We start from the raw sequence: 27998 nt of genomic DNA, 5'->3' as shown, positions 1-27998 counted from the left end.
ACCTTTCTACTTATATCAGTTTTACATTATCCTTCTGATCATATCTGCGAATCACATTTTCTGTAATTCATTGTACCATTATGCGCTATAAGATTTCACAACCTGTGTGACATGGATGCTGCCGTCTTGTCCAGAACCCCTCTGTGAAAGTGATTTGTATTCTCAGTGAGGCCCTCTTCTGGTTAAAGTTCTCACTTTTCATTTCCCATTGAGAGTTTAAATTTACTGACACACATCTTAGAGACAGTTAATTTGCTCTGTTGAGGAGCAGGCCATTCATCCTTGCAATGTTAACATTGTCATGTCTATTTTCAGTTAACGTGGTCTGTGCGTAGTTAAGCTCAGTTTAGGGGAATTTATAAAAAAGCAAAACAATTATAGAAACATCTTTATTCTCAGTCAAATTTCTCTGTAGCGAGGCATGAAATATAAACATTCATTTCTTAGTAATAATGTTAAATATATGTGGTGATCCTTATCGACACTGTAGATAAGGGTACATGTCAGCAACCTGAAACATTTAACAGTATTATACTTAAATATATATAAAATATACACCATTTGAAAACAGCCTGATTTAGCTATGTTGTCAAATCGTACCTACAACAAACACTAATAATGATTGTGTTGCAAATGTAAGTCAAGATTTTAAAGAACACAAAATATTAACTGTAAAAAAATGATTTACAATACAAAATATATTACAAAATGCTTACAGTATATACATTAGACCTGCCTTTATATATTTGCATTTGTGTCACTATCCATAAACTGAATGACAACTTAATGGACCCTTGAAACAAAAGTAAAATCAAGAATAAAAAAATATTGCTACATACAATGTATGTTTGAAATCACCATAAAATGGCTGGTAGACAATTTCTCACATCCAGTGAGTTTTTAACTGTTACGTTTCATCTGACTTTGTGCAGATCAGGCTGTAAAGGTTTCGCTTTGAGAATACGTCAGGAAAGATTGGAAAGTCATCGTTAAAATGCCGTTCTTTCCAAATGCGCTGTCTGTTGTTGTATCTGTAAGAATAAAAAAAACAACATGTCAATCCCTATGTTTATTATGTTCATCTTAATTAATAGGGGTAAATGCACATTAATTGAGAAGCATATGAGTCCATATAAAGACTCATTTTCATCTGCTGGGGCAGGTTGATGGATATAAAAGAAACATACAACTGTACACTAACTTAAACCTTTGCAGGTTAAACCAGACTAAATGAGTCAACCGGTAAAATGTGAGGATCTTTATAATGTCCAATTACTCTGATTTACCGGATGAATGTCATTGGCAAAGTATCTCATGCGGTATTCCTTTCCCTTACTATTACCTGCGGCATCTATTGGGCTTTTGATTGGTTTAAAGAATGACTGACTGGAGACTAATGTCCAATTAACATGGTCGTTTTGATGCACTCAAGTACTGAAAGATATCAGTCTGTTATGTATAAGAGATGGTTTTTTTAAATCTTGCAAAACCAATCATTCAAAACAAACTCACAATACCATGAGACTCAGTGAGTATAAAGTGTACATGTGCATTAGTGTCTCACCGGTTATAAAAACAGGGTAACGGGCCGATATATTCTGGACCTGCAAACGGACCAAACATGTGAGATAGTCGGGCAGATCTCTTGACATGAGGTCACACTCATGATAAGGCAAGACCTCCAATAAGCCAGTTTCTTGGCAAAAGTTGAGGAAGTGCTTCTTCTCCTTTGCCTCTGCACTTAACCTGAATGTGAGAAGAGACACAATGTTCAGACGGGCAACATTTGAACAGAAATTATTTTATAAAGTGCAGAATCACCATCACCACCGTCTTTTATAAAAGATGGTGAAAACTGTGAAAATATAAGGACAATCTGTTAATGAGAATTCAAACATAGAAGATAATATTAAGGAAAAACATTGTTGTTGCTGCCAAGAGGCCAGTCAGTAAAAAAAAAAGAAGAAGAAGAAAGACCTGGAACACCTGGAACCTTTGTAACCGCAACAGGGAAGTAAGAAACAAGTATTTTGTTGTCACTCTTCCAAAGTTAACCCCTACCTTGCATTTTCTTTGAGCCGACGGCTGTCTCTGTAATGCATCATCCATTTCCACTTTCCCATTCCGCTTAACTCTTGCAAGATTTCTGACATTTTTTTCATGTCGCCTTTAAAATGAATACAAAATGTACATCATGAGTTTACCTGGCCACTTAAATGACAAAATATATCAAAAAACGAAACGTTGGTTGTCAGTACAAAGTGCACATACAAAGGCTGAGGGGCTCCAGTGCTGCCCTGTCCAACATTATAAAGCCACCCCTCGTGAAGAGCTCCTGATGGGTGAGATTCACAACATCATCTGGTTCGTCAATCCCAGCAAACTGCACACCTGGGGACGTCTTCAGCTTGAGCAAATGTGGGACCTGAAAGATAGCAGAAGGCTCAATTGGTAATTTTTAAAAAACATAAGTATTTTATCATATTTTCTCAAAGTATCACTATGTCCTGGTAGAAGTAGTACATGACAGATTATCCGTGGGAAAAAACGAAAATCTCCCACCAGTGCTCAAAATGGTGTTTGTAGGATTCCACCACAGCAGAAGAAAACACTGGAGCCGAGGAGTCTCAACACAGCTGTCGATCGCGGCTCGTGAATTATGATCAAACTGTCAAACAAGGCAGTGCTGATCAATATGAATCAAGGTTATTTTACTGTATAGCCTATTTTTTTGTCAGCAGTGTTTGGGTTTGGCTTGACCTTTTTCATACACTTTCTTATTCTACAGCTTAACCATAGACAATTTATATATGATATGAAGATATGGGCAATGCAGTAACCAAATATTGATTAAAGATTGATCAGTGCTACTTGGTTTAACAGTTTAAATGGAAATCATGGCTGCTAACTGAGCTGCGTCAGAGACTCCTTAGTTCTGGGCGGAAAGGAATCTTCCAATTGACATTAGGAGCACTAGGAGGAGGCAAAGGAGCCAGATTTCTGTTCCTGTCATGATCTTTTTTACTAGCTGATCCATTACCTCACAAATGTGTTCTGCAATGTCTTCATTCCTGAGGATGATGAGTAGAGATGAAGAACTATCCTCACCCAGGAAGAACTGGGATGGCTGTGCAGCAGTGTGACCCTCTGCCTCCAACTGTGCCTTTTTGAAAATCAAGAAAGAAAATTCCCAAATTTAAAACAGCCATTTTCCATAAGCTTTAACATAAAAATAAATCCCGTCTTGCTTTAAAATATTTTTTGATTGAAAATATGTAAACGACAATAATTGGACAAATAAATGTAGTAATAAGAACAAAAAAAAAATGTTATTGTGAGCGTTTACCTCATGCACTGAATGCACCAAATGATGCAAGTCACACAACATCACTTTCATTAGTTGAAAATTCCATGTAACGTTAGGTCAAGCTGAATGAGGAATTCATTAATTAATTCATTAACAACCTTAATGATGGCAGAGAACTCGGCCGCAGAGAGAGTGACACCGTGTCCTAACAGCAACCTTTCGTCATGCAAACAAACCACAAAGCTATCAGTTGTGCGCTTGATATCAGAATGGAAACTTATCTACTTAAAAGAAGGGTTAGTTCAAATTACTGGAAATACAATATTGAGATTTTCCTGGCGAACTCCCTTCTTCAAGCTAGCTGCCACTTTATTTAGGGTTTTGCAGTGAAAATGTATATAGATATCTCCTTGTTTGAACAACAATGAACAAGGACTAGTCCATTGCCGTTTTGTTTTTTCAAATCACGCAATAGGAATAAATAGAAACAGAGAATCGGTCAAAAGTTCAGCTCAAAATTGCTCGCTGCGCAGTGCTATATTACTCACGACCAGTTAGTGCACTTTGCCATCGACAAAATGCTCAAAAATAACATGTTCAAACTAATCAAACCTGTGTGTTTCATAAGAAAGAATAGTCAGATGTAATTATGGGCCAATTTTGTTTTGCATAATAGCCCTTTTAAAATCCTCACGGGAATAGGTTTTAATGATACTTCACCCAAAATCCAATATCTTTCTGTTATAGAACCCCCTGTAGGCAATATACAATATTGTGATGCATTGAGTATTGCGATATATTGCGATTTATTACTTTTTTTCCAACCGCAAATTGTCCCCAAAAGAAAACAGACAACATATTTTATATAACAAAAGTTTCTAACTTCAATCATTTTTATTGGAGAAAAATGGGACAAACACTTTCATAAATGTTGCACCTGACAAACTGTTATATACTTTTATAATACGGTTTGTATTACCATACATAGTCACTTCATTTGAGCTGGATGCACCGGAGAGGGGGCGGTGCTTATCTCTGTGGTATATCTCCGTGCAAAAAGTTTTCATTTCTGCTATCCACCATGAAAATAACCACGTCGGCGCATCACCGACACCATCGTGTCTGGATTCATAATATTATCCGTAGAAATTTCACTGACTTCTCCAAGAACTGCGTCGGGATGACGGTGTTTCGGATCGACTGGCGGCCGTGTCAACTGGTGTCTTTCGGCCGAACGTCGCCAGTTAACGCGGCTGCGTGTTAAGCCATAACACCGGTCGCTTCCAGCGCTACGAGAGTACCCGTAGCCAGTTTGAGTTTTTAATGTTTTTTTAATCGTCTTTGACCCACGCTGTGTAGTGGATGTTGTCCTGTGCAACAGCTGTGCGAGCAGTGGCACTTGGAGTGACAGGAAGTCCAGACGTTTGATTTACACGCAGATGACGCATTTCTCATTTCTTTCTCCAATGTCTCCCATAATTGATTTCATAAAAGGTTGATACTTGGCTTCCGTGTATAGATACAATATCACCATGCAAACTATTGCGATACTATTCTGGATCGATTTTTCCCCCCACCTCTAATTTACAAGCAGAATATTTAGTCATATTTTGAAGAACTGTGGGATTAAATGATCATATAGAGGAGCTTGCTTATTCTTCAGCGGTGGACTGAGAAGTTTGAATGAACATTTACACTGTGCAAACCTCAATTGAAGCTGACCACAACCTCTGATCTCCATTGAGCAGCAAACTAATGTGTGCTGGAACCTTTTATACAGGGGAGGAGTGTACCGTTGTCAACAACTACAATTTAGGTGGCATATCCCTTTAGTTTGTTCAGAAATGCAAGTTTTAAATGGTATATCCTGGAAGAAACATCATCAATAGAAATACTACAAGTGGAAATGTGTTTAAAACTTGTCTTACCTTGGTTTCCTCAAAGAAGGCATCATCTGACGTCACTAATATGTAGAATCTGTACTTTGTTTTACAGGACTTCTTCACAACTGAATTCAGATTACTGCGAAAACTTTTATCCAGGTCTCTCTTCATTTGATCACAGAAGTCAAAATGGTTGCCTGGTTCACTCTTTGGTAAACTTCTATCCATTCTGAAGTGCTGAGGTCCAGATGGGATCTTTTTGACAGCACAAACATCAGTCATCATTGCCTTGTACAGCCTGGCACACTCGGAAGTCACAGCAGAAACTCCAGCATGTTCCATTGGGTTCCCTGCTCCCGGAGAAATGTTTTGAAGGCGCAAAGTCTTTTCTTTCTCTGTCAGGTCTTTCCTTTCGGGCATGTCCACCTTGATCTTCTGTCCAACAAGTGACGGTGCGCTCAAATGTGTTGTCAAGTGATCCACTGAATCCTCCTGCTCCTCTAAACCGCAAAAGTGCACAGTCACAGGACTGGCGCGAGACAAATTCAGTATGTCATGCGTGTCTTGTTGACTGATGGGTGCCCTCTTACTCCTTTTCAGAAGATGTTTCATTTTTTCAGAGAAGATAAGGCACTCCTGCTCCATAGACGCCTCAGTGAGGTCATCTTGTATGCACCTCTGCGAAACCTGCTCCAGAAAAGAATAAGATCTTTTCTGGTCGGTGTTATAGACCGTACAAATGAGTGAGCTTTGAGGTCCAAGGGAAAGACCGTCATCTATTATGGCACCATTGTCGTTATCTGCATGTGATGTTGATGCATCAAAGCACTCTTTCTGAATCATCTGAATGTTGTTTTTAATTTTAGTCTCAACTGAACCTTGGTTTCTATCATTGAACTTAGAGGAACTTTTTGCAGATTCAAAAGACTGCACAGGTTGAGAAGAGGGGATTTTGTTAAGTTTTGAAATGTCTTGTGACTTACTGTCACTGACATTTGGTAAACAACTGCTCTTTGTCGAAAGCTCACTAGCTTCTTGCTTGACATCATTTACTCCTTTAGAAGTTCTCATGAGACTTTCTGTGTTTTTCACCAAGAGCATTGTGGTTGGTGTAATGTATGTGGCTTTGAGGTTTTTAGTCTGCTTATCTTTGGAGAAATGTGACATTACAGCATTTTTAATTTGTATGTATTTAGAAATCCCTTGACTTTCATCACTTTGACATGGTTTTACTGCCATGACAGGGCGCTGACTATTTGAACGTGCTTCATGATTTGAATTGGTCTCTGATGTTGTTTTATCTTGGTCAACAGTTGGGTTAATAGCTTGCAAACTCTCAGTAGCGGGACCAGACCTTGAGGTTTCCTGTATCTTATCCGTTCTTTCAAAATAGTGTTGATGAACTGATGAGTCTGTTTTCTGAAGCTGCAACTTAACACCAAGTACTTCCTCTAATTTACTTTTGAACGGTGATATAAGAAAGTGACCTGCTGATTCTGTGTTCAGTTCTTGTGAGGTAGAGGCCGCCACCACAGCTGGTGCTGTATTGCTCATTCTCTTGTCCTTAGAGTTAAATGAGGTATGGCTTGAGACAAAGCAAGTTGTGATGTTCTTGCTTCTGGGCTTAGCGGTTTGATCAAGAGTGCGTTTCATATCAACTGTTTCTATCTGGCTGGATGTGTCACTGTGGCTTGATATGGAGAGGAACTTGTCTATACTTTGTAGAACTCTTAGAGTTCTTAGTTCAACATCAGGGTGAAGATCACAGTGAGGGCTGGCATCACAGTTTATTGTAGACCTGTGAGGTATCTCATCCTTCATGGATGTTGAGTCTCTGCTTAGACGTTTCTGATTCAGAGCAGAAGCAGAGCAGGTTAAATACTCATATGGTTTCTCATCCATAGTCGGGGTGGAGCATCGGTCATCAGACTCACTTCCCGGATGGTTTGTTTTAGTTACATTAATAAGTGACAGTGATATGTTGCCAACAGAGCGTTCTGCCTTCTCAGAGTCCATTTTAGAGTCACTGCATACTCCTGTAGGTAAGACAGTTTCAGTGTAGGTAGTTTTACCGATGAATGGTATTTCTTCCTGGCCTTGAATAACTTGTTCAACCTTGCCTTGTGAGTATGAATCATATGGTCGCAATGTATCCTCCCCAGAGGTGTCTATTCCAATAAAGGGAATTACAATCATACTATGGATCTTTTCCAATGCCTCATTTCTTTTGTCAGTTTCCACAGGTGAAATGCAACTTTCTCTCTCATCATGTCCATCTTGTTTTCCAATGTGATCTTCCATCACTGTACTTTCCTGCAATGTACAACAATCCACATCTTCATTCATATTTTCAGCCACATCTGGTGAAACTGCTTTTGGCTCTTCTGTAGGTAACTGCATCTCATTTTCCAAAACATGTCCATTGCACACTATATCCAATTCTTTGTTTGTTGGATCCTTTGCATTAATCACTTCTGGAGAAGGTTCTACATTGCCTTCTTGGTACGGCTTTTCTTTCACATCCCAGTTTTTCCTTTTTTTGGATTCAGTTCCATCATGCTCAACTGTATGAAGCGCACCACCTACTTCTCTGTTGGTGTCTACCTCTTCATCTGTTACAGATTTGAATGAATCCCTTCCATGGTTTTGGACTAAACTCATCTTTGTCACTTCTGAATTTTCTCTTCCATCTTTCATATCAGTCTTCTGATCGTTGTATCCATGTAACACATGGCCAATTCCTGAAGAAGGTTCGACATGGCCTTCTTGGTATGGCTTTTCTTTCACTTCCCAGTTTTCCCCTGTTCTGGATTCAGTTCCATGATGCTCAACTGTATCAAGCACACCACCTGCTTCTCTGTTGGTGTCGACCTCTTCATTCGTTACAGATTTGGATGAATCCTTTCCATGGTTTTGGACTAAACTCATCTCTGTCACTTCTGAATTTTCCCTTCCATCTTTCATATCAGTTTTCTGATTGTTGTATCCATGTAGCACGTGGCCAATTCCTAAAGAAGGTTCTACATTGCCTTCTTTGTATGGCTTTTCCTTCACTTCCCAGTTTTTCTGTGCTTTGGATTCAGTTCCATCATGCTCAACTGTATGAAGCACACCGACTGCTTCTCTGTTGGTGTCGACCTCTTCATTCGTTACAAATTTGGATGAATCCCTTCCATGGTTTTGGACTAAACTCATGTCTGTCACTTCTGAATTTTCCCTTCCATCTTTCATATCAGTCTTCTGATTGTTGTATCCATGTAACACGTGGCCAATTCCTAAAGAAGGTTCTACATTGCCTTCTTGGTATGGCTTTTCTTTCACTTCCCAGTTTTCCCCTCCTTTGGATTCAGTTTCACCATGCTCAACTGTATGAAGCACATCATCTGCTTCTCTGGTGGTGTCTACCTCTTTGTCTGTTACAGATTTGGATGAATCCTTTCCATGGTTTTGGACTAAACTCATCTCTGTCCCTTCTGAATTTTCTCTTCCATCTTTAACATCAGTCTTCTGATTGCTGTATCCATGTAACACGTGGTTAATTCCTGAAGTCGTTTGGTTCATTTCCGGCCGAACAGATACCCTTTTCATTTTTTCTTGTACAGAAATCATTGTTTCACCACCTATACAAGATGGTAAATTGATGGGCTCCTGACTCTCTCTCTCTTTTTCCAACGGGGTACAAGTCCTCTTATTTTCATCGGCACTTCTGACATCATTCACCTCATTGATGATCTCTGTGGAGTGTACCATCATTTTGGAACGCTGGAAAAATAAAAATTAAAACAGAATAAGAATGACATCAAGTACAAATAGATTTTGTTCACATGAAAACCATGACTGTTTCTCTCAGGGATTTTTCAAGGTTTCTAACAATGAATACTGTAAATCACAATCAGAAAGGGAACCACACATTCTTTAAAATTATGATTTTGACAGAAATGGGATTTTAGGGTGACGAATTCCTTCAAGGAGATAGCGGGTACATCAGTCATAAACAAAGTACCCGTTTTTAGCATTAAATCTAATAATTCTGTCCACTCATCCATTTTATGCCCACCAATCACACAGAGCTCTAATACAATAAATAGGATGTTAAAAGGCATTCCCTTTTCAGTTGGTTAATCTTTGTAGCAATCATACAGTACATCAGCAGCATGGTTCATGTTAGGGACTGCACAGGGCTCTTGGAAATGAGTACACAAACATCAATACTCTTTCTAGTATATGGTTTGTACATTGGGGGCTTCAGAAGATTGGATGGACGTCCATTAGACTACCCATTGGGTAATCTTAAAAAGGATAAAAGATGTGCATATAATCTATTTCTGCTCTTCCAGGAGTATGCATTGATGATTGAGAGATTTGCATTGGAGCTGTGTTGTAAGGTACAACAGTTCTTAGTAAGGTCTCCCATTGCCAATTGATCCATGTCTATAGGCCAGAAAAAGAATGATTTGAACACCCTTATGAGAAGGCCAAAACAGGACATGTGGTAATGAAGATATTCACAAATCCTGGTTGTATACTATCTTGGAATATTCCCCGGAGAATAAAAGGATAGTCCCAATTGTGTTTGGTCTTATGTAATAATAGCCTTTCAGAGTGTTTACCGGTATATCAGATGGTGGTACAGTAGAACATGGGAGATTGTCAAAGTCGCCATTGCAGGGACAATGGTTATAAGCTATGGCCAAAAGGTCTGGACAGATTTGCAGAGTGAGCCTGTGACTGCCCTTTAGATGCAAAAACACTCTGCCAGAAAAACCTAGTACCTTCAATATGTATTGGTAGTCCCTTAATTATGTCAATGAGTATGTGTTTATTACTGCATGGCAAGCAAAAAAATCATATTATTTAATTGTTCTATATTGTAAATACCATTGGAAAATCATGACAAAAACATTAAATGCATAATAGTTTGTCTTTAATGTAACATTAAGAACGGAACCCAACCTGTATTGCGCTTGCCTCCTTTGGTCCCACAGATGACTCGAGTGTGTTTAATGTTTCACTTGCTTCTTTCTGATCAATGGACGCAGACGTCTCTTTTCTGTTGGCTTGTGGATCTGGACTGACAATCTCTGCATTGGTGTTTTTTAGTGACAAATCCAAAATCCCTGCTCCTTGGTCCAACTTGGAGTCTTCTTTTTGGCTGAAGTCCAAAACTTTAGAAATCGAAGTGTCCGTAATACTCGGGAAAGGAGCAAATGAATTGGCCTTGAGCTCAGACTGAGCTGGAGGTGAAACCATTTTACTGGACAAAGAATCACTCTCTTCTGAATGTGGATATGAGTCAACATGAAAGAACCTGGATGTTGACCGGCTGTAGAACAGACCTATCCACATGTGGACGATGAGCCGTACCTCTTCACTGGTGTCTTGCATGGAGAAGTCCCATGGGCTATCAAAGGTGTGAAATGCACAAAAATTAGCTCTTTCAGTAAAATAAGTAACTAAATACAAACAGGAATAGCACTAAAATTATGTGAAGGCTAAAGATACATTTTTTATACTATTATGTAGAAATTACTTGTATAAATAAATACAAATGTACATACCCATGTAAAGCTCGGACGATCGTTCTATCCTTCGAGTCATTTGAAAACTTGCTGTCCAAATCAAAGTCATAGTTTTCTTTCCATTGCTTTGTGACTTGAATAGATCCATCCTTGTTAACAAAGGTGCGGGAGTGTCTGAACTTTCTTCTGCGCACCATGTGTTTTTTCAGGTATTCTGGAGTTCTGTGGTTTTGTTCACTACCGTCTTCCTGGCCGACAGGTGGAAGTACTGTTTTAATTCCATTGCCATACATTGTCTGGTGATGGCGAAGCAGTCTAGAAGAACCACTTAAAGGGGATACCTGGAAAGGTGTACCTGGCAAACCCAACAGTAGAGAGGAAGACGGGAGCAATGAGTAAGCATGTTCTTTAGATACCAAACCAACCCATTCTCTGCTTTCCACAAGATGGTTTGGTGAAGTAGACTCAAGAGGCTGCATGGGTCTAGCAGCAGGCTGTCTAAGCAGAGAATGAAGCACTGACTCTTGCTCAGCACTGGTAAGATCTTTCGAAAGGTCACACTTCTTCAAACTTGTCTCAGTTTTTCTCTCAAGTGATGGGTCTGGTTGTGGCGGGACCTGGTCATTACTGGCACTGAGTGCCAAGTCAGCAAGTAAGCTCAAAGCATCTGTAGATGAGCAAGCACTGTTAATTTGTTCCTTAACAGTCTTCCTGACAGAATTATCCCTAGTACACTCTTTCAATTTGAGTTTTTCACTGGCAAAACAAGTTGGGGTTTGAAAATGTAACCACCCTGTGAAGACAAAACAGAGGAGAGAAAAGAGAATGAAAATAAAAGTAGCACATTGAAAGCATTAAATATACCAATGTATTACTATCAGGAACCTGTTACCAACTTCTCATTGTCTCAAACAAATGGATTGGTTGAAAAAGCCAACAATGCTACATTTGCGTGCAGATGCATAGGATAGGCAAGATGTAGCACAAGCAAGAGGAAAGCAAAATTAAATGAAGAACTAGCAAAGACTTAGCGAAGCACAGCAATGGCATGCAAAGGACAGATGCAGAGGTGACAGATCCAAGAAAAGGGTCAGTTAGTTTGGATATCATGCACAATAGTGAGGAGATGTTACAAATCATACAAAATAATCATGCAGAAATTCATAGATATGACTTACATTTCTGTTTGACATATTCCGTAGAGATGCCTTGATGCTTTTTGAGCGTTTTAATCCTTCCCCTTCGCGGAAAGATTGGTGAAGGCCTGTGTAGGATTTGAGTTTGCTTGTCGAAAATTGTTTGCTCTTGCTGAGTATCTCGACTCTCTGTTTTCTGTATCTTATCTACTGTCTCTTTAGGGGTCAGACCTAATGCATATGCAAAAATAGGGTCAACTGAGAGCATCTTTGAAACTTCCTTGACACACACATTGGTATCCTGGACACTTGTAATTGCATAATTACTCTTTAGGTTCCCAGCTTGCGACTCAACTTTGCCCTTCTTGAGACAGGGCTCAGTGTCCTTGGCAGTATGTACAGTTGTTTCCTCTGAGAGGAGATCAGTTTTTCTCTTTCCTCGTAGAAGAACTGATTTTAATTTACTCAACAGAAATTCACCCTTTTTTGCAATCTTTCCCAGGGAAAGGGCATCAGTGGGTTTTTCTTTAACTGCTTCTGAAGGAGTTGCTGTGACATGAGTCCTTGAAAAATGCTCATTACTCTCTGAATTCAAAATCAATGAACCCTTGCCATCTTCTGACGGTCCTGAAATACTGTGTTCAGGATTATCATCGCTGACCACATGTTGAAGATGGTTCCCTCTATCCTTGGATGGTGTGGCCTCTGTTCCGCCTACTACGGTCTCCTGAGTAGGATTGGACTCTTGCATCATTTCGTCTGAGGTATTCACAAAGGTATCAACCAACATTTTTCCAGGACACTGTACCTCTTTTGTAGATTGAAGTTCATCCTTTAAAGACTTAATCTGATCAGCAAAATCCACAGAGCCATGAGGAACCAAAATTCTTCCACATTCACTGATGACTGGCTTTAAGTCCCAGCGCTCCGTTTTTTTTCTCAGAGGACAAGCTTCAAAGTCCATAACAATGGTGTTTTCCAAGCCCTGCGGTCCAGGGGCTGTTTCTTTCTCATCTGGTACTGCTAATCCAACGGAAGCAGAGATCACATTTTTATCGATTGATAGTTGTCTAAATTTGCACGTTCGCATTTGTACTTTCCTTCGATCAACATTAAGTTTAGTCCGGTATTTCTTCCGTGTCCTGAAGTTGTCATCCTCCACTGGTATTTGTAAACTGGAAGTTTCTATGCCAGCTTTAGATACCTTTTTCGGACTTGTGAAAGGTCCCCTGCGTCGTTTCCTCCGTTTGGTTTTTGTGACCTCAGGGCAATCCAAAACCTTTTTGGTTGCCATACTCGCATCATTCAGACAGCTCACTTCTTCTGTTTGTAATTTGGCTGTTGAAAAACCAGAAAGCTGAAAGTCATTTTGCTTTGTGGCAGACACAGTACTAATCATACTTAAACCCTCATTAGTGATAGTTTGCTCTGCCGAAGTAATGCTGACAATCAGCTCTGCAGGAAGGTCATCTGATGTAGAAGGAGTCAAGAGAATTTTTTCCCCCATGTCACCAGTTTTATTTAGTAGACTCCTATCCGATTTACAAGTGTCTTTGGTTGCATCTCCAGCTTGCAAATTATCTGGAACAACATTTTGAGGGACAGTTGTAAAGTCAACCAGTGATTCCGTGTTTGTTAAATAACTGTCCACAGGTGTTTCACTGTTTACAGGAGATCTCGGACCTGTCAACTGGTCTTCCGACTCCATGCTAACAGGTTGGGCTGTTGGCTCCTCGGGAGATGACAGACAAATGTACACATCATCATCAAGGTCTTCCATTCTCTCCTCTTGTCCAGCTGCTAGGATTTCTGAAGCCTTGGACACTGGCAGTTGAAAAGAGTCTGGTTTGCTCAGGTATGACCTGAAGCTCTGCCATGCCTTGTTAGTCCACTCCGGAGATGAGTAGAGGTGCTTGTGGGCATCCGGCACATCATACTGATCAGGAAAGACGCTGACTTCCCTAGTGGGACTTGACGCCAACCCAGGATTTATTAGTGCCGCGTAAGTCTGCATATGCTGAGCCAAGACTTCACAGAGTTCTTCACTTGGGTCAAAAGGTGTTTTCTCAACTTCGCCCTCTGCATAACTTAGCACTGGTAGAGCCTGCAGGATTTCAGATGACATGGCAAGCTTTCTCTTCCGAAATTTAGTGTCTGGAAAAAAATTAGAAAGTGTACCTGTTAAATCTTTACTTTGTATTCATCAAAATATCAAATTAAAACATCCACTGTTAAACACATGCTTTAATCACCTCTCTGTATGACTTGTGAGTTTGGAAACACAAACATGCCTTGCAGGACATCAGTAGCACTGGACCCAGTATCTGAAAAAAGAAAAGGAAAAAAGATTATTGCAAGTAGCTGATATGAAGTTGAATCATGTTTGTTAAAAAGAAAGAAAGATAAAGTCAACAAATTTAGTTGTAAAACCGATAGCATAGTGCTCAGTCACCATTTTTAATATCTTACCATCATATTTGAGGAAATGGGAGGAGTGCAACAGGATGAGAAAACCACCATCATTCAGCTGAATAGTGAGAGCCTGCGCGTGAATGAGCATGTTTGTCAGTTTTTTTCCGATTCTTGGATACCAAGTAAAATTCAACAGAAGCAATATAGTGTAGCACAATAAAATGTATGAAGGAAAGGAGACCAACTCATTCCAGCACTGACGCTAAAGACTACACAATCGACAGAGAAGATATAAACATTTAAAAAATAATGTCATAGTTACTCATTATTCGGAAAAAAAACACCAATCATTTGCTTGTAAAAATTGTAAAACTTTTAGGGTTTGTCTGTTTTAAAAAAAATATCAGTTTAAATGAAAAACTTTCGGTTGCTCACCATCAATCAAACTGAATAAACACTACTTTGGGATTAAATTAATTGTGATGTATATTTGTGACAATATTTTGACATTTTATGGAATGACCGAATAAGCGCTGCAATCTCTGGCAGGATAACTATAAACAACAACTCACAAGATCTTTCTGCTTGATCTCCCGCAGAAGTAGAGCGAGAGAGTGTGTTTCCTCCACCTCTGAAGAAACCAACTCACACAAACTGAAGTATAAGCCATCCAGAAAGACTAAAAGACATAAGAAAGAGCCAAACTCAATAATGAAATGTTCAATAAATCAAAGAAGTGTGTTGAGACATTGCTTGAAGATGAAACTCCTGTGTAACATGGCTGATTTTTTACAATTTTCTCACAGCACACCTTCACCAGAAAAGCAGGTTTCAAAGACAGCTCTCGGCAGCAGCTGTCGCAGATTCAACATGGAAATGGCTCGGCCTATTTCAATAATGGGTGGCCTTGAAAAAACAAGACAAGAGACAGACAATAGGTTAAAAAATCTAAATGATATAAGACATTTAAGAATAAAAAAGTCTGCATTTACTATGTGCATATCTTAACTTACAGTACTGCAGGGATCAAGGCCCCTGCTGTTGATCGCAGCCCAACATCATAGAACTGTGAGCCTATTTGAAGCTGACCCCTCCACGGAAAGTATTGACAAACTGGGGTGGAAAAAACATTCAATTAAAAAATGAACAGTTCTTGGTAAGTAAAATGATATTGGTGTATGAATATTGTTTTAAGATATGGCAATGTATTCGTTTCAATAACATTAATTAGATAGGAGCTGTATATGAGCCGTTTATTGTGCCAAACTACCTGATGGAAGTGCTTTTGTTTTGCTTTTTGACAGCATTATGTATGGAGAAACACTAGGTTTGACTATAATTACATATTACTTACCAAGTTTTTTCTCCTCACTGAAAAGAGAAATTGGGAAACAATTAATCAATGTGGCATGAATTCCATTTCATACACAAAAGTTGAGTTGCTAAAGTAAGCACCTTTTCTCCTGTGGCGCTTCGAGTGTTGCTTTGGTATCCGCATATGAAAATGATACAATGGCAGCAGGTAAGGCGGCGCTGGGAGATTGAGTCTTCACATTGCTTCCATCATCTAGCAGCTCATACATGTAATACTGCAGGGACAAAACAAGACACACTTGAGCTGCCTGGTGTCTATGCCCATGCTTCTCTCATCAACATTTAGATGTGTCGACACACTGACATAAGAAAGACACAAAGTATTATTAATGCATGTTTTTCTATCGCCAGCCTGAACTTACCTGAGTTCTCTCAAAGGCAAGAAAAGAGCTGGTTTTGGAAGATACTGAAGGCAACTGTTCGGACACATGACAGTCAAACCCCACAGTGGGCGCAGTGAAGTTTTGGGTGTAGTTCTCTAAAACCCTTTTAACTCTACCCTGTTGGTCACAACAAAGCAAAATGATGTTGTTCATTAATCGTTTTGTTTGTTTGTAAAAACACAATGACCATAATTCATTTTGTCCGCCCTCCCACCCCAAATACCTTTGTCAGCCTGATGATGGCAATGTATCCAGACTTCCCATGATACCAGCGGTTAAGATCCAAACAGTCCGAGTACATTGATATGTAAACACCTGAGTAAACACAGAACACTTTTACTTCATGTGTCACTTAACTATGTCACTTGACTACTTAACTGACAATTTACTAATAATTTCAAAGTGCCTTTCGAAATAACTGAATGTCCTACAGTAGCAACGCCACACCCTGAAAGACAAATGTGTCACGGCTGTCAAGGACACACCACACCAGTAACAGCTATCAGAAGGACCTCACTCACTGCTAGTTGAGCATGAACTCAAAACAATGTCACATTGAGCCATTATGAACACATTTCATTACGCTTAGAAACAAGTGATTACGGTAAAAAAGAAAGTCCGGAAGGAGTGAAAACTTTAATACTTTCTGAAAATGTTTATTCGCACTAATAACAAAGCTTTTAATTCTTATTTATATTTATCTATAGATTCCACAAGGATAACGTGTAATCTCCCAGCGGCAGACGGTACCTCTAATGGTCACCAGGAGATAGAATTTTAACAGTTACTTTCAATACTTAGACTGTTTCTTGGTGAGGATTTTATTATAATATATTGACATATGAATGAGCATAGAAAAGAAACCTGATAATGGGTGCATTCAGACAGATTCTCAGAGGTTGCAAGTATGTATATGTAGGAGGCTTGACAAGGAGTCTAACATAAAAACCTGGTTTGGCAGGTTTGGTGTGTTTTTAACCCTCCATTGCCAGCAGTGTGCTAATCAAGTGCACAAAGTTACGACATAATAGAAAAAATATGGACTGTATAACCCTTTAAATGTCTCTTTTGGCCATCAAGAAATGTCGTTGTAATGTTAAAAATAAACAGATCGGTTATGCAAAGGTATTTGATGAAGTCTGTCAGAGTAGCATTGCAATTTGCATAGGAACTTAAACAGAGACGAATAATCCTATGCAAAGCTGTTAGATTCAATAACATGACATAGCGGAGCTTCTGTTTTATACCACCATTTCCAGAAAAACATGGACTTTGACCAATGGTTATACCTGAAAACTTTCACGCTTATCAGTCTCGAGTGTTTGGAGGAATAATAAATACAATCTTTGCGACATTTAAAATGTGAAGTTATAAAGGAAAACATCATAGAACTTTGTTACAGTTAAATTAGTTCTATGTTACAAGTTAAAAGCTATATGGAAACCAAAAACAAATGCTGAATCCATTGCAATTCTGCCTTTGGCACAGTTCCTATCCTGTAAATCAACATTTAGTTTCTGTTTCGCAGAAGAAATTCTTCCACTTTCAGTTGCATTACATTCTTATAGCTATTTAACTTGCTTTCACTTTCAATGGCACCAGTAGACCAGCCACTCCACATGGACCTTTCCTTCGCAGATAGGCTGCATGCACAAATAATAAATCCTGGATAAGGCCGTCAAGGTAATAACTTGGGATAAAACACTTTTACTAAGCTTATACTAACAGCTTATTGTAATTTTCTTTAACATTTTTATCAAGTAAATGGTAAGTAAACCATGTTATATTTTACAAAAAATGTTTAGATGTTTTCACTTGGTGTTTCTTGCATTGTAATATGACCTCTAAGTTGGTCACAGCTGAGCTCTCTGTACTAAAATGTCGCTGTGACCTCACTAAGAGTTTACATATGGCAGTTTGAGAGGAGGAAAAACAGGTATTATCATTATTTACCTTTTGAGGGATCTCCCAGTGTTGTACATGTGCTGTTTCCAGGGAGCACACCAGTTTCTCTTAGTGAATTAGCCTTCAAACAAATGTAAATGAGCATAAATGTAAATGAGCATAATTACTGGGATTTGTTTGAGCATGGTGGTTTTCTCAGGTGTGCCAGCGTTTCAGTGGTTTTACCTGGTTGGTATCTTCAAACAACAAAAATCCATAAGATTCCTTCAGATCCTCCTCTGAATAACCTACTTCTCTTCTCTTTTCTCGGAAAGCATTATACTGGTAAAATAGAAGGAAGAAGACGTCAGTTTGAAAGCTGTAACACCCTCTGCTGCTAATAACGTGAAGATATTCAAGGTTAACCAGTTTATTCAATGACGTCCAAATGTTAGAGAATGTGTAAAAAGATTTGGACTGACCTTTTCTTCCAGTGCTGGATTTTGTACCAAGACAGCGGACTTGTACCTGAAAGACTGTTTTGACTCCTCATACAAGTACGCACTTTTAAGTGGAGTCAAAATGCTGCTTTGAAAAACGTCACATCGTTCTGAGACGGGTATTAAAACACCTGGAAGTGGACCAAAAAAAATGTAAAAGACATTAATTAGCATAACAAGCGATACCTCGAAATAACATAATTCCGTTTTCGCTAATCTTCAAGGAAAAAGTTTCACAAGCCCGGAACTTTGTGTACCGTGAGACACGAGACCAACTGCCCGCGTCATTTTTTTAGTCTCTCCATACAGCATTAGTCGGTGGATATCCCACAGACTGATTGGGGGTAATACATATTTGATCCATATTCAATGTTAATCCTAAAGTGAAAGTTACGTTACACGCGTGGGGAAGAAGAAGAAGAAGAAGAAGAAGAAGAAGAAGAAGAAGAAGAAGAAGAAGAAGAAAGAAAAAACAAGCTCGTCACCTTTAGTCGAGGCACCACCATTCCCACTTTCCATTGCTGAATACTTATGAAATCTGTCGTTCTCCCTTCGGCCTACATTGAAAACACGTGTCTCTGTTGTTGAACATTGCAAAAGATATATAAAGTCCCATGAATCCTGCGTCCGGAGAACCTTTCAAAGTAACTTGAGCTCTCACCGCAATTTCCACTGGCATATTAATGCGACAACCAGGAAGTTACAGAAAAAAGGCTCCCGTCTGAACGCGGAGAAAGAAAAACATCCACATAAATCCACTCATATCCGGTAATACGTCCTTTTAATTTGGACAGAACCTCGGTCCGCACACAGCGGTGGTCCGCGCGTGAATAGTGCCGTTTCGAAATAGAAACAGAAACCTATCGAGGAGAGACCTCCATCTTGAAAGTCTTCACCAAACTGGTCGTGTTAGTGAAGCTAGTCTGCGCCTGCGGTTCTCTTCTGCTGCGTGTGTGTGTGTTGTCCTCTTCTCAGTGAATAATTAATGATTGCTAGCTATAAAACGAACTGACATCGAACAAAATGACAACCCGTGTTTCTACCCGTAACGCTAGCAGCCGGTTAGTTCCTGGTAATGGTTTGGATTACACAAGAAATACACAGTATGGACACTGTTGTGTGTGTGTGTGTGTGTGTGTGTGTGTGTGTGTGTGTGTGTGTGTGTGTGTGTGTGTGTGTGTGTGTGTGTGTGTGTGTGTGTGTGCGGTGTAACTAGAGCTAGGGGAAGTTGGGGTCCTAGCTAACTGCTAACACACGTTTGCCAACACTCACACTGAGGCACCACCAAACTTTTAGTACAGTAATGATCTGTATAATAATTTGAGGTTAAGTGTTTGTGGAAAGAATCCATGAGCCGACCACATTCTGCCTCTATTTGTCATAACGTGCTCAATAACTTGGTATTAGGGTTCGGTGACCCAATGTCTCCCAGTTTGTCCAGAGTGTCCATAGTCCACACAAATATCTATAAAAACACCAGAAATGTCCCTGTCAGGAACATCTTGTCCTGTTTTTCACCTCAAACCTTTAAACTCAAACTAATACTGTATTTTTTTTCAGCGCTTACATAGATGTTTATCGTGTTTGGTTAGATAGCAATAAACTATAGCACACTTACACAAGTGTGCGTACATGAATGTGCTTTTCACTTATGGGTCCCTGTCAACCTTGATTAATGGCCTTTAAAACATTAAACAATGTTTTTAATGTTGAACTTAAATCACTGCTTAATATGAAATGGTTTACTGGTGCCAAACCAAGTGAAAACCAGGAAGACACCTAACTATCAATCTCTTTACAGCCTAATGCAACTTATACATGGTATTAGTCTCTTTAGTCCCTTATGGTGTATGGTCGAGTCTCGTGACTCTCACTGCCAAAACCATAAACAGAGTGGATGGAGTCTCAGTGACGTCACCTGTAGGTGTCTGAGGCGCCTATAGAGAGCCAAACAGGTTTTTTTGTGCCAGTCTGTAAACAGTATTATCTCTGCTTCTATGGAGATCAATTCGCTTTCAGAGCCAGCTTCAAGCGGCCATTTGAGGAAGTTACATTTTTGGCACTTCATTGTTGGTTTCATTTCGCAGCACTGGAGATTACATGATTTTACTTTTGCGTTGCAATTACAATGACCCTAAAGCATATGTGTCAAACTCAAGCATATATGTCAAACTCAAGGCCCACGCCATTTTATGTGGCCCACAACAGCTTGAAAGGCATATGATCTTCTTAAAATTAAAGTCTATGCTGCTTTATAGTGTACAATCACCATAGACCGCATATGTTAGGAAGTAGTCTTTACAGTGTTAAACCGTCCCTTTGAGGGCAACCATATTGCTGACCTGGCCCAGGGTGAAAAATAGTTTGACACCCCTGCCCTAAAGAGTCGTGAAGGGAATTATTTTTCTAAACTGCTTTTGTGTATTTAGTGTGTTGGTACATTGTGGAACTAGCCTGAATTGAACTGAAACCCATGTTTGTTTCTGCCAGTTCAGATAAACACTCTGCAGATACAAGGGTAATGTTTTGGGCAGATTGATCTAAAGGTATTATTACAACATCTGTTCACTCAAAACTGTTCATATTTTTGATAAAACCAAAAAGATCTTACAAGCCGCCACTGTTTCAGCAGTTGTAAACACTACTTGGCCAAAGGAAGGGTGCTACAATGATGGTCAAAACAAACTAGTTTTGATGCCACAATCAGACCTGAACTGAGAATTAGAAATTTACCTTTATGTGAGTTATGGTCTAGACTATGGAGACAACTACAACAAAGTGTGACTGGAATACCCTTGACCTTCAAAATCTATGCAGGAAAATGTAAAGCTATCCCTCAAATAAAGGTTTTGTGTTTGTATTGTTTGCCATACTTTCAAGTTAGCCTAATTTACCCCTTTATTGGCAATTTTCTCAGCTAAATCTATGCCTAATCATGTTTGTATACAAATGTGAAAATGACACTTCCCCAACATAGAATTGATGCAGATGCTTCTGTTGAAATGCAAATGTCACAACCAGAACATATCCAGAGTCACAAAGCAAATCATGGTTTAGCAAGTGTAACATAGCTAGCTAGCATTAGCCATGTTAACCACAAACAAACACACAAAAAGCATTTCTGCCTTTGTACTTGAAAACGTCATTGTCGGTACAGTTTTGTGTCATCTTGCTTTAGCGAGCTTAGTCGAAAGCTTTGTATGAAGTGGTTAAGTCATATGTAAGACAAAAGCCTCAATGCTTTTAAAAAGCAAATAAACTGTGCTCAGTTTCATGTGTCGCTCATACTAGTGCACCAGGAACTGGCAGAAAGCAAGAACTTTTAAAAAAAAAAATATATTCTGCATTATGAAATATGAATAAATATTGTTATTTTATATTCTTGGTATGTCTTACTGTCTAATTTCAGTTAATGAAAATACTTGAATGTGGGAAACAGTCTCATATTTATTTATTTTTTCAAAAGCCCAGTCGCCTACATATCCCAGAGTTCTAAGCTCTCGTTTGTTTGAACTGAACCTCTCAGCTGCTCTCACTGAGCACCCACCGGCCCCGCGTGGTTTACGGTCATGCAGCCACTTCGGTCTCTCTTCTCTTGCTTCAAAATGAGATGCATGTCAGGCTAAAGCTTCGTGGACAACGGAAAAAGAAAAGAAAAACGGTAACATGAGATGGAGATCACTCGGACCAGACCGTCCTTGTATGGAGAAATCGGTAAGTAGCTTAAAGTGAAGCTGGTGACCAGCAGTAATCCAGCGGGCTAAACGAAAGACCGGATGGGGCAGGTAGCTGCAGTAGTTTCATTAGCTTTGATTTCACGGTGGCTATTTTTCAGTGTATGTAACAGGTTCCGCTAGTGAGGTCAATGAGAGCTAACTAGCACGCTCTCTTAAAGTGTGAAGGCATGACAGAAAACTGGAGGCCAGCAGGAACTGAAGTGCAGTGAGCTTTACTCGTTCACAGCAAATGTGACCCACTTGAAGATTGATATTCATCGACTGTATGATCAATGGAGCCAATAACACACACCGTACAATGCAATCCAATCCAATACACTAGTGCTGTAGCTCGTGATGGTTCGGATCATGCTGTACACGAGTCATTATATTATGTCCGTGCCAGGTAATGTAGCTAGATGATCATGAACATATAATGTAGTCAACCCTTTCTGACAGGATGAAGACCTAAATATGTCAGAATCAGAACTGTTTATTGCCAAGTATGTTAAGCATACACAAGGAATTTGACTTGGTGAAAGTTGCATAAAAATAAACAAAAAAAAATTGTGCAAGAACATGAGATATCATTTAACAATATCAAACTGTACAATAACAATATTGGAAAGAAACATAACAGTATGTCAAAACAAGTGTATTAAACCTGCAAGTGTATTTTAAACAACAGCAAAAAAGATGTGTAAGAGTGACATTTTTCTTCTGGGGTTTGTTTATGAATCCAACTGCAGATGGGAAGAAACTATTTGTGGTGTGAGGTTTTGGTCCTGATGGGCTGCAACTTCCTGTAACGGGGAAGGAACTCAAACAGTTAGTGTCCATGGTGAGAGCGGTCGGCGACAATCTGTCTCGCCCGCCTCAGGGTTCTGGAGGCAAACAAGTCATGGAGGGAAGTCAGATTGCCAATCACCCTCTCAGAAGAGCGAATGACACGCTGCAGTCAATGTAATTTATTGTCTCATGTTCATGACGATTTGTAAGAAAAGGTAATTGTGGATTTTTTTCAGGCTAAGTTAAAAAATATATATTTCAGCTTTATTTAAATGGTGGGAACAACTAAATAAACTTGAATAGAGTTCACCATTAGTCAACATGCAGACATCCAGATAGTGCACACATCGTGACAAGAAAGGCTCATTATTGTTTGGCTTGACATATTTGCAGCTCATGGTCTTGGATTCTGGACAGACCGGTCAGCAGTGCACGAGGCTGCTGCACAGGGCCGGGCCCTCCAGTTGCAGCAGCTGATCGAGGGAGGTGCAGCAGTTAACATTGTGGCAATCGACTCCATCACCCCCCTGCATGAGGCGTGTATACAGGGACAGACCCAATGCGTCAGACTGCTGCTGGATGCTGGCGCCCAGGTGAGATGGTCTCAGACATGTTGATGATTTCTCCCATCCGTGCATGATTGGCTTTGTTTCTGACTGTATTATGGCTCTCTGTCTTCCAGGTGGATGCTCGTAACATTGATGGTAGCACGCCACTGTGTGATGCCTGTGCAGCAGGTAGCCTTGAATGTGTCAAGCTGCTGTTGGAGTACGGAGCAACAGTTAACCCTCCACTGTTTACCTTCTCGCCTCTTCATGAGGCTTGCATGGGAGGTGCGTCTTGTTTCATACAACATCGCACAGGAATGTATGTATGTGTGTATGTATGGGATGTATGTATGTTGAGTCATGCACTAGTCCATTAAGATGTCTTAGTTTCATCATCCAAACCCATTTCCAAACCGTGTTTGTACTGGATCAATGCAGCTGAGAAGTGGGGGAACCAGTTATGTTCCCGGAAAAAGGAAAGAAAATATTCAACAAAGCAGGCTGTAACTTCATGACGTTTATGGGTGCCCTTGCTTAATAGTGCTGGAAGCACATTTAGCTTGAAGCTAATTTCATTCATGTTGTAACCAGTTCAAAACCTTTTAAAAGTCTCCTGTAATAGGACATTTCTTCCAGTGGCAGGGATGTGGAACATAACTGGGGAAACGGAATACAGTACCAGAGCTCTTCATTATTGATTAAAAGCCATTCAAGATGTAGCAATAAATAAGAAACCAATTACAGTACACAATTTCCAGGAAGCCTACGGGACAAAAGTAGACAAGCTATGCTGTTAGGAATTTGAAGACACTCAAAATGATTGCAGCATTGCTTTGAAAATTGTGATGAGTATGAAGAAAGCTTGAAAGTGAAACTGGACAAAATCTATTCATGCTGAACAACAGCCTCGGCACTCCTGAAGGAAACTACAAAATACAGTCACCTTTAAAGCCCACAAGAATTACAAGTACTATATCCACCCGAACTCCTGTGTATTTCCCAGCAGTATTTGGAAAGGCACTCTACTGGAAAGCATTTAATTTAGTTCTTAACCCACTTTATTTTTCCTGACAATAGGAAATTCCGATTGTGTTCAGCTCATGATTGATCAAGGAGCTTTCATGGAGGCCCATGACTGCCACTATGGGACACCGCTACATGTAGCCTGTGCAAGGCAACATTATGACTGCGTCAAAGTTCTCCTAAGTGCAGGTGAGTTCAAGTTTGTCCTCTGCACACCACAGCTGGGTCAAAACTGGATATGAATTTTTCACATTTTGAATGTCATGTTTTGGTTGTGACTGCTTTACATATGATTTAGTTCCAGGCAGCAACATATTTTAAAGATGTTTTGTTTAGTTATTAGGAGTAGATTATCTTTGGTCCTGCCTCAATCAACTGCTATCAAACAAAAATGTAATCATAAAAGATTTCATTATGGGACTGTAATCTGAGAAAAGACATTAAAGATGTATCATGCTATTATAGTAACCGGTTTATTACCAATCAAGTGTGCCTGTGCGTAGCACTCACTGCCAATTGCATTCCTTCATGAAATGATTATTGATTATAATGCATTTGCAATTGGCATAACAAACACATGCCACAAACAAGAAGTAGTTCTATTATTTTTACACAGTTTTTTTTCTTACTATTCGAAAGGGGCAAATGTGAATGCTGCCAAGCTACATGAGACGCCCCTTCATCATGCAGCCAAATCCAAGAGCGTTGTCTTGATTGATCTACTTGTGGAGTTTGGGGGGAACGTGTACGCCAGAGATAACCTGAACAAAAAACCAGTCCACTACACCAGTCAGGGATCCACCCCTTATCTCTGCCTCGAGTTCTATGAGAGTAAGTTGGTTTATTTTATGTGAACGTCCTGTCACTGTCTCTATATACAGTCAGGGCTATACGTATTTGGACTGTGGCACTATTTTCTCTTAATTTTGTTTATTTACACGACTACAATGGATTTTAAATAAGGCAGTCAATATGTGGTTGAAGTGTAGACTTTCAGCTTTATTTCAATGGATACAGAAAAAATATGGCATTAACTGTTTGGAAATTACAGCTGTTTTGACACAGTCCCCTACAGGCTCAGAAGTAATTGTAAGTATAATGATGATTTTTAATACTTGGAGGAAAATCCTTTGCAGTCAGTTGAAAGCTGGAGGTTTTCAACCAATAGTCATTAACAAATGCTAAGTTTCCTCCCTTGAGCTGCTTTGCCAGGCCTTTACTGCAGCCTCCTTCAGTTGCTGCTTGTTTATAGGTTTTTCTGCCTTCAGTTCAATCTGAAGACAACTAAAAACATGCTGACTTGGGTTGAGAAGAAGAATATCCCGTTTCTTTGCTTTGAGAAGCTATTTTTGGCTGTTTTCACAGAATGTTTTGGGTCATTATCCATCTGTACTCAGAAGCCCATCCAATCAGTTTTGCAGCATTTGGCTGAATCTGATCAGATATTATCGCCCCTCAAAACTCACCCTGCTACTTCTATCAGCTGTGACATCGTCAATGAACACCGGTGATCCAGTTCCACTGGCGGCCATACAAGCCCATGCCAAAGCACTGCCTCCATCATTCTGATACAAGTTAATCTTGGTTTCATCTAAAAACGGATCAGGCTTATTCAGATGTTTTCTGGCAAAAGTAATTCCTAAACGGTTAATGCGATAGTTTTGTTATATCCATTGAATTAAAGGCTGAAATTTAACACTTCAACCACATATTGACTGCATCATTTCAAATCTGTATATGGCCCTGACTGTAGATCATCTCATCTCTGTTGTTTCCTCCTCTGTAGATACCCCTCTCAGTCTACAACAGATCAGCAGAGTGGCTGTGAGAGCGGCTCTCGGCAAAAGAGCACGGGAAGTCGTTTCCAAACTGAACTTGCCCAATCGCATCAAAAGTTTTCTGTCTCACATGCCACCTCCAGATATTGAAATTTGATCACCTGCGGTAAACTTCAGATGCAGCTCTTAAAGGGTTAAAAATAGACCAGTTATGTCTGCTGAATCTGTGGATCTCTCTACGGAAAGTCATATGACAGGATGTTGAATTTGGCAGCAGAACGGCAGCACAGATCAAATGTCAAAACACTTCGCGACGAGAGATTTCATAACTTCAAGAATAAGACTGTTTGCACAAGCAAGTTTGACAGCGTTGATACCATCATCTTATCATGATGTTCTGGCCAACCTGTCAGTAAACAACTGCTTGTTTACACGTCCACTGGAGTTATGTTTAAAGCCACCAACTGATGTGAAGTCCAGCATTTACCTTCATTTAAACCCTTTGTTTGCAAATAAATGTCTGCTCCTGGAGGTAAAGTGAGATTTACCCATACAGTCTGCATGAAGGACAACAGACTGTAACAACTAGCTATTAAAGGCTAACATTTGAGTGGAAATCCACATTGGTGATATATTAATCAATTTGCCCATAAACATGTTATCTCCTTTTGGCTCTTTGCACGTGTTGCGTCACTAAATTCTACCTTTGTATCTCCTGTTTTACGACATGGAGTCTGATAGCGTAGCTCAGCCTCCCTCCCCCCTGAGCAGAGTCCTCGGCTGACACACCTTTGTGTGTGTTGGGCATGTTTCTGCATTCCCAGAAACTTTGGCAACGGAAAAATTTCACATGACATGGAGCCATTAGAATCTTTCAAAAGTACTGCTTAATTGAGCTTGAAATATAAAAACAATGTACCTGGCTTGATCATCACGGCCAAGTATATGTGACTTCCTCATAGAGCTTGTAATACTTAATTGAAACCAGAGGGAACATGAAGTAGTTTGATTGCTAGGATTATATTTCTGTATATATTATGTAAGTATTTTTCATGTAAATTTGTAAATAATACAGATGGTTCTACCTCCTTTAAATTTGTGTAAATAAAAAGACCACTACTGGACTATTTTAAAAACAATTCTCCAGTGTTATGTCTTCTGTTGTAGCTGAACGACGAGTTTTAAAATTGGTAGTTATGGTTTCGGGTGTAATTTTTTTTTTTAGAAAAATATTGCTTCAAACGGTCTCACTTGTAAAAACTACATTATGGTTATGAGATAATTCAGTCCATATTTTTTGAAACTAATTTGCAACCAACTTAATACTCCTCCATTCATTTCTCGATTTTCAAAATTGCAGAACTGTGAGCCACCAAGAGCAAAACCGCGGTACCACCAACCACCGTCAGATTCTCAAAGTAGTGTCATGGCCTCTGAGCGAGTTGAAGGGCGCAACCAACGGTTTTGCACTCGGCAGCTCACGGTACTGCAGTTTTGGAAAGGGAGGAGTGTGTGGAGTGGTGTTAAGTTGCTTGCAATCTTTAAAAAGCGTGTTTGAGAACTATGGTTGCCTTCAGGTAATGTAAAAACTTGACTGAATATACACTAAAATAAACAAAATACTATTCTATAAATATGCCAGTGTAATATTGGTTTAAATCCAGTTAATGCTGTAATTTTCATAGAGGGAACTATGTATGGAAACTTTAATGAAAAGAAACTTCCCCAAAACCCTTTGGTCTGTCA

The 27998-nt window shown here is 39.6% G+C and overlaps 2 protein-coding genes across 6 annotated transcripts; one reads left to right on the top strand and one right to left on the bottom strand.

Annotated features, from left to right (window-relative positions):
* Positions 1–399: 399 nt before the first annotated feature.
* tasor2 (transcription activation suppressor family member 2) lies at positions 400–19458 on the bottom strand. 5 transcript variants are annotated; one of them, XM_068602349.1, is made up of 22 exons: positions 18884–19458; positions 18381–18529; positions 18145–18240; positions 17968–18040; positions 16238–16329; positions 15994–16131; positions 15713–15846; positions 15612–15628; positions 15271–15370; positions 15069–15163; positions 14830–14936; positions 14315–14387; positions 14098–14169; positions 11888–13999; positions 10749–11502; positions 10144–10591; positions 5236–8952; positions 3041–3163; positions 2272–2425; positions 2062–2167; positions 1565–1746; positions 400–1031 (listed from the first exon to the last, which is right to left on the bottom strand). In XM_068602349.1, the coding sequence occupies exons 1-22, from the start codon at positions 18915–18917 to the stop codon at positions 934–936; spliced, it is 8874 nt and encodes a 2957-aa protein (XP_068458450.1). In that variant the 5' UTR covers positions 18918–19458; the 3' UTR covers positions 400–933. The 5 variants fall into 5 exon arrangements, with proteins under 5 accessions (XP_068458450.1, XP_068458451.1, XP_068458449.1 ...); XM_068602350.1 differs by lacking the exon at positions 18884–19458 and having other exon boundaries at positions 11888–13426; positions 13529–13999; positions 18381–18845; XM_068602348.1 differs by lacking the exon at positions 18884–19458 and having other exon boundaries at positions 18381–18845.
* A 2499-nt stretch (positions 19459–21957) lies between these two features.
* asb13b (ankyrin repeat and SOCS box containing 13b) lies at positions 21958–27403 on the top strand. Its single transcript, XM_068602354.1, has 6 exons — positions 21958–22112; positions 23297–23496; positions 23586–23736; positions 24529–24663; positions 25114–25305; positions 26261–27403. Exons 1-6 carry the CDS (start codon positions 22070–22072, stop codon positions 26407–26409), a joined length of 870 nt encoding a protein of 289 aa, XP_068458455.1. The 5' UTR covers positions 21958–22069; the 3' UTR covers positions 26410–27403.
* The last annotated feature ends 595 nt before the right edge of the window (positions 27404–27998 follow it).

The sequence above is a fragment of the Clinocottus analis genome, unplaced genomic scaffold (assembly GCF_023055335.1).
Source record: "Clinocottus analis isolate CAN_PGR_092001 unplaced genomic scaffold, fCliAna1.0.p SCAF_6, whole genome shotgun sequence".
NCBI lineage: Eukaryota > Metazoa > Chordata > Actinopteri > Perciformes > Cottidae > Clinocottus > Clinocottus analis.
This window is presented reverse-complemented; position numbering and strand designations above follow the sequence as displayed.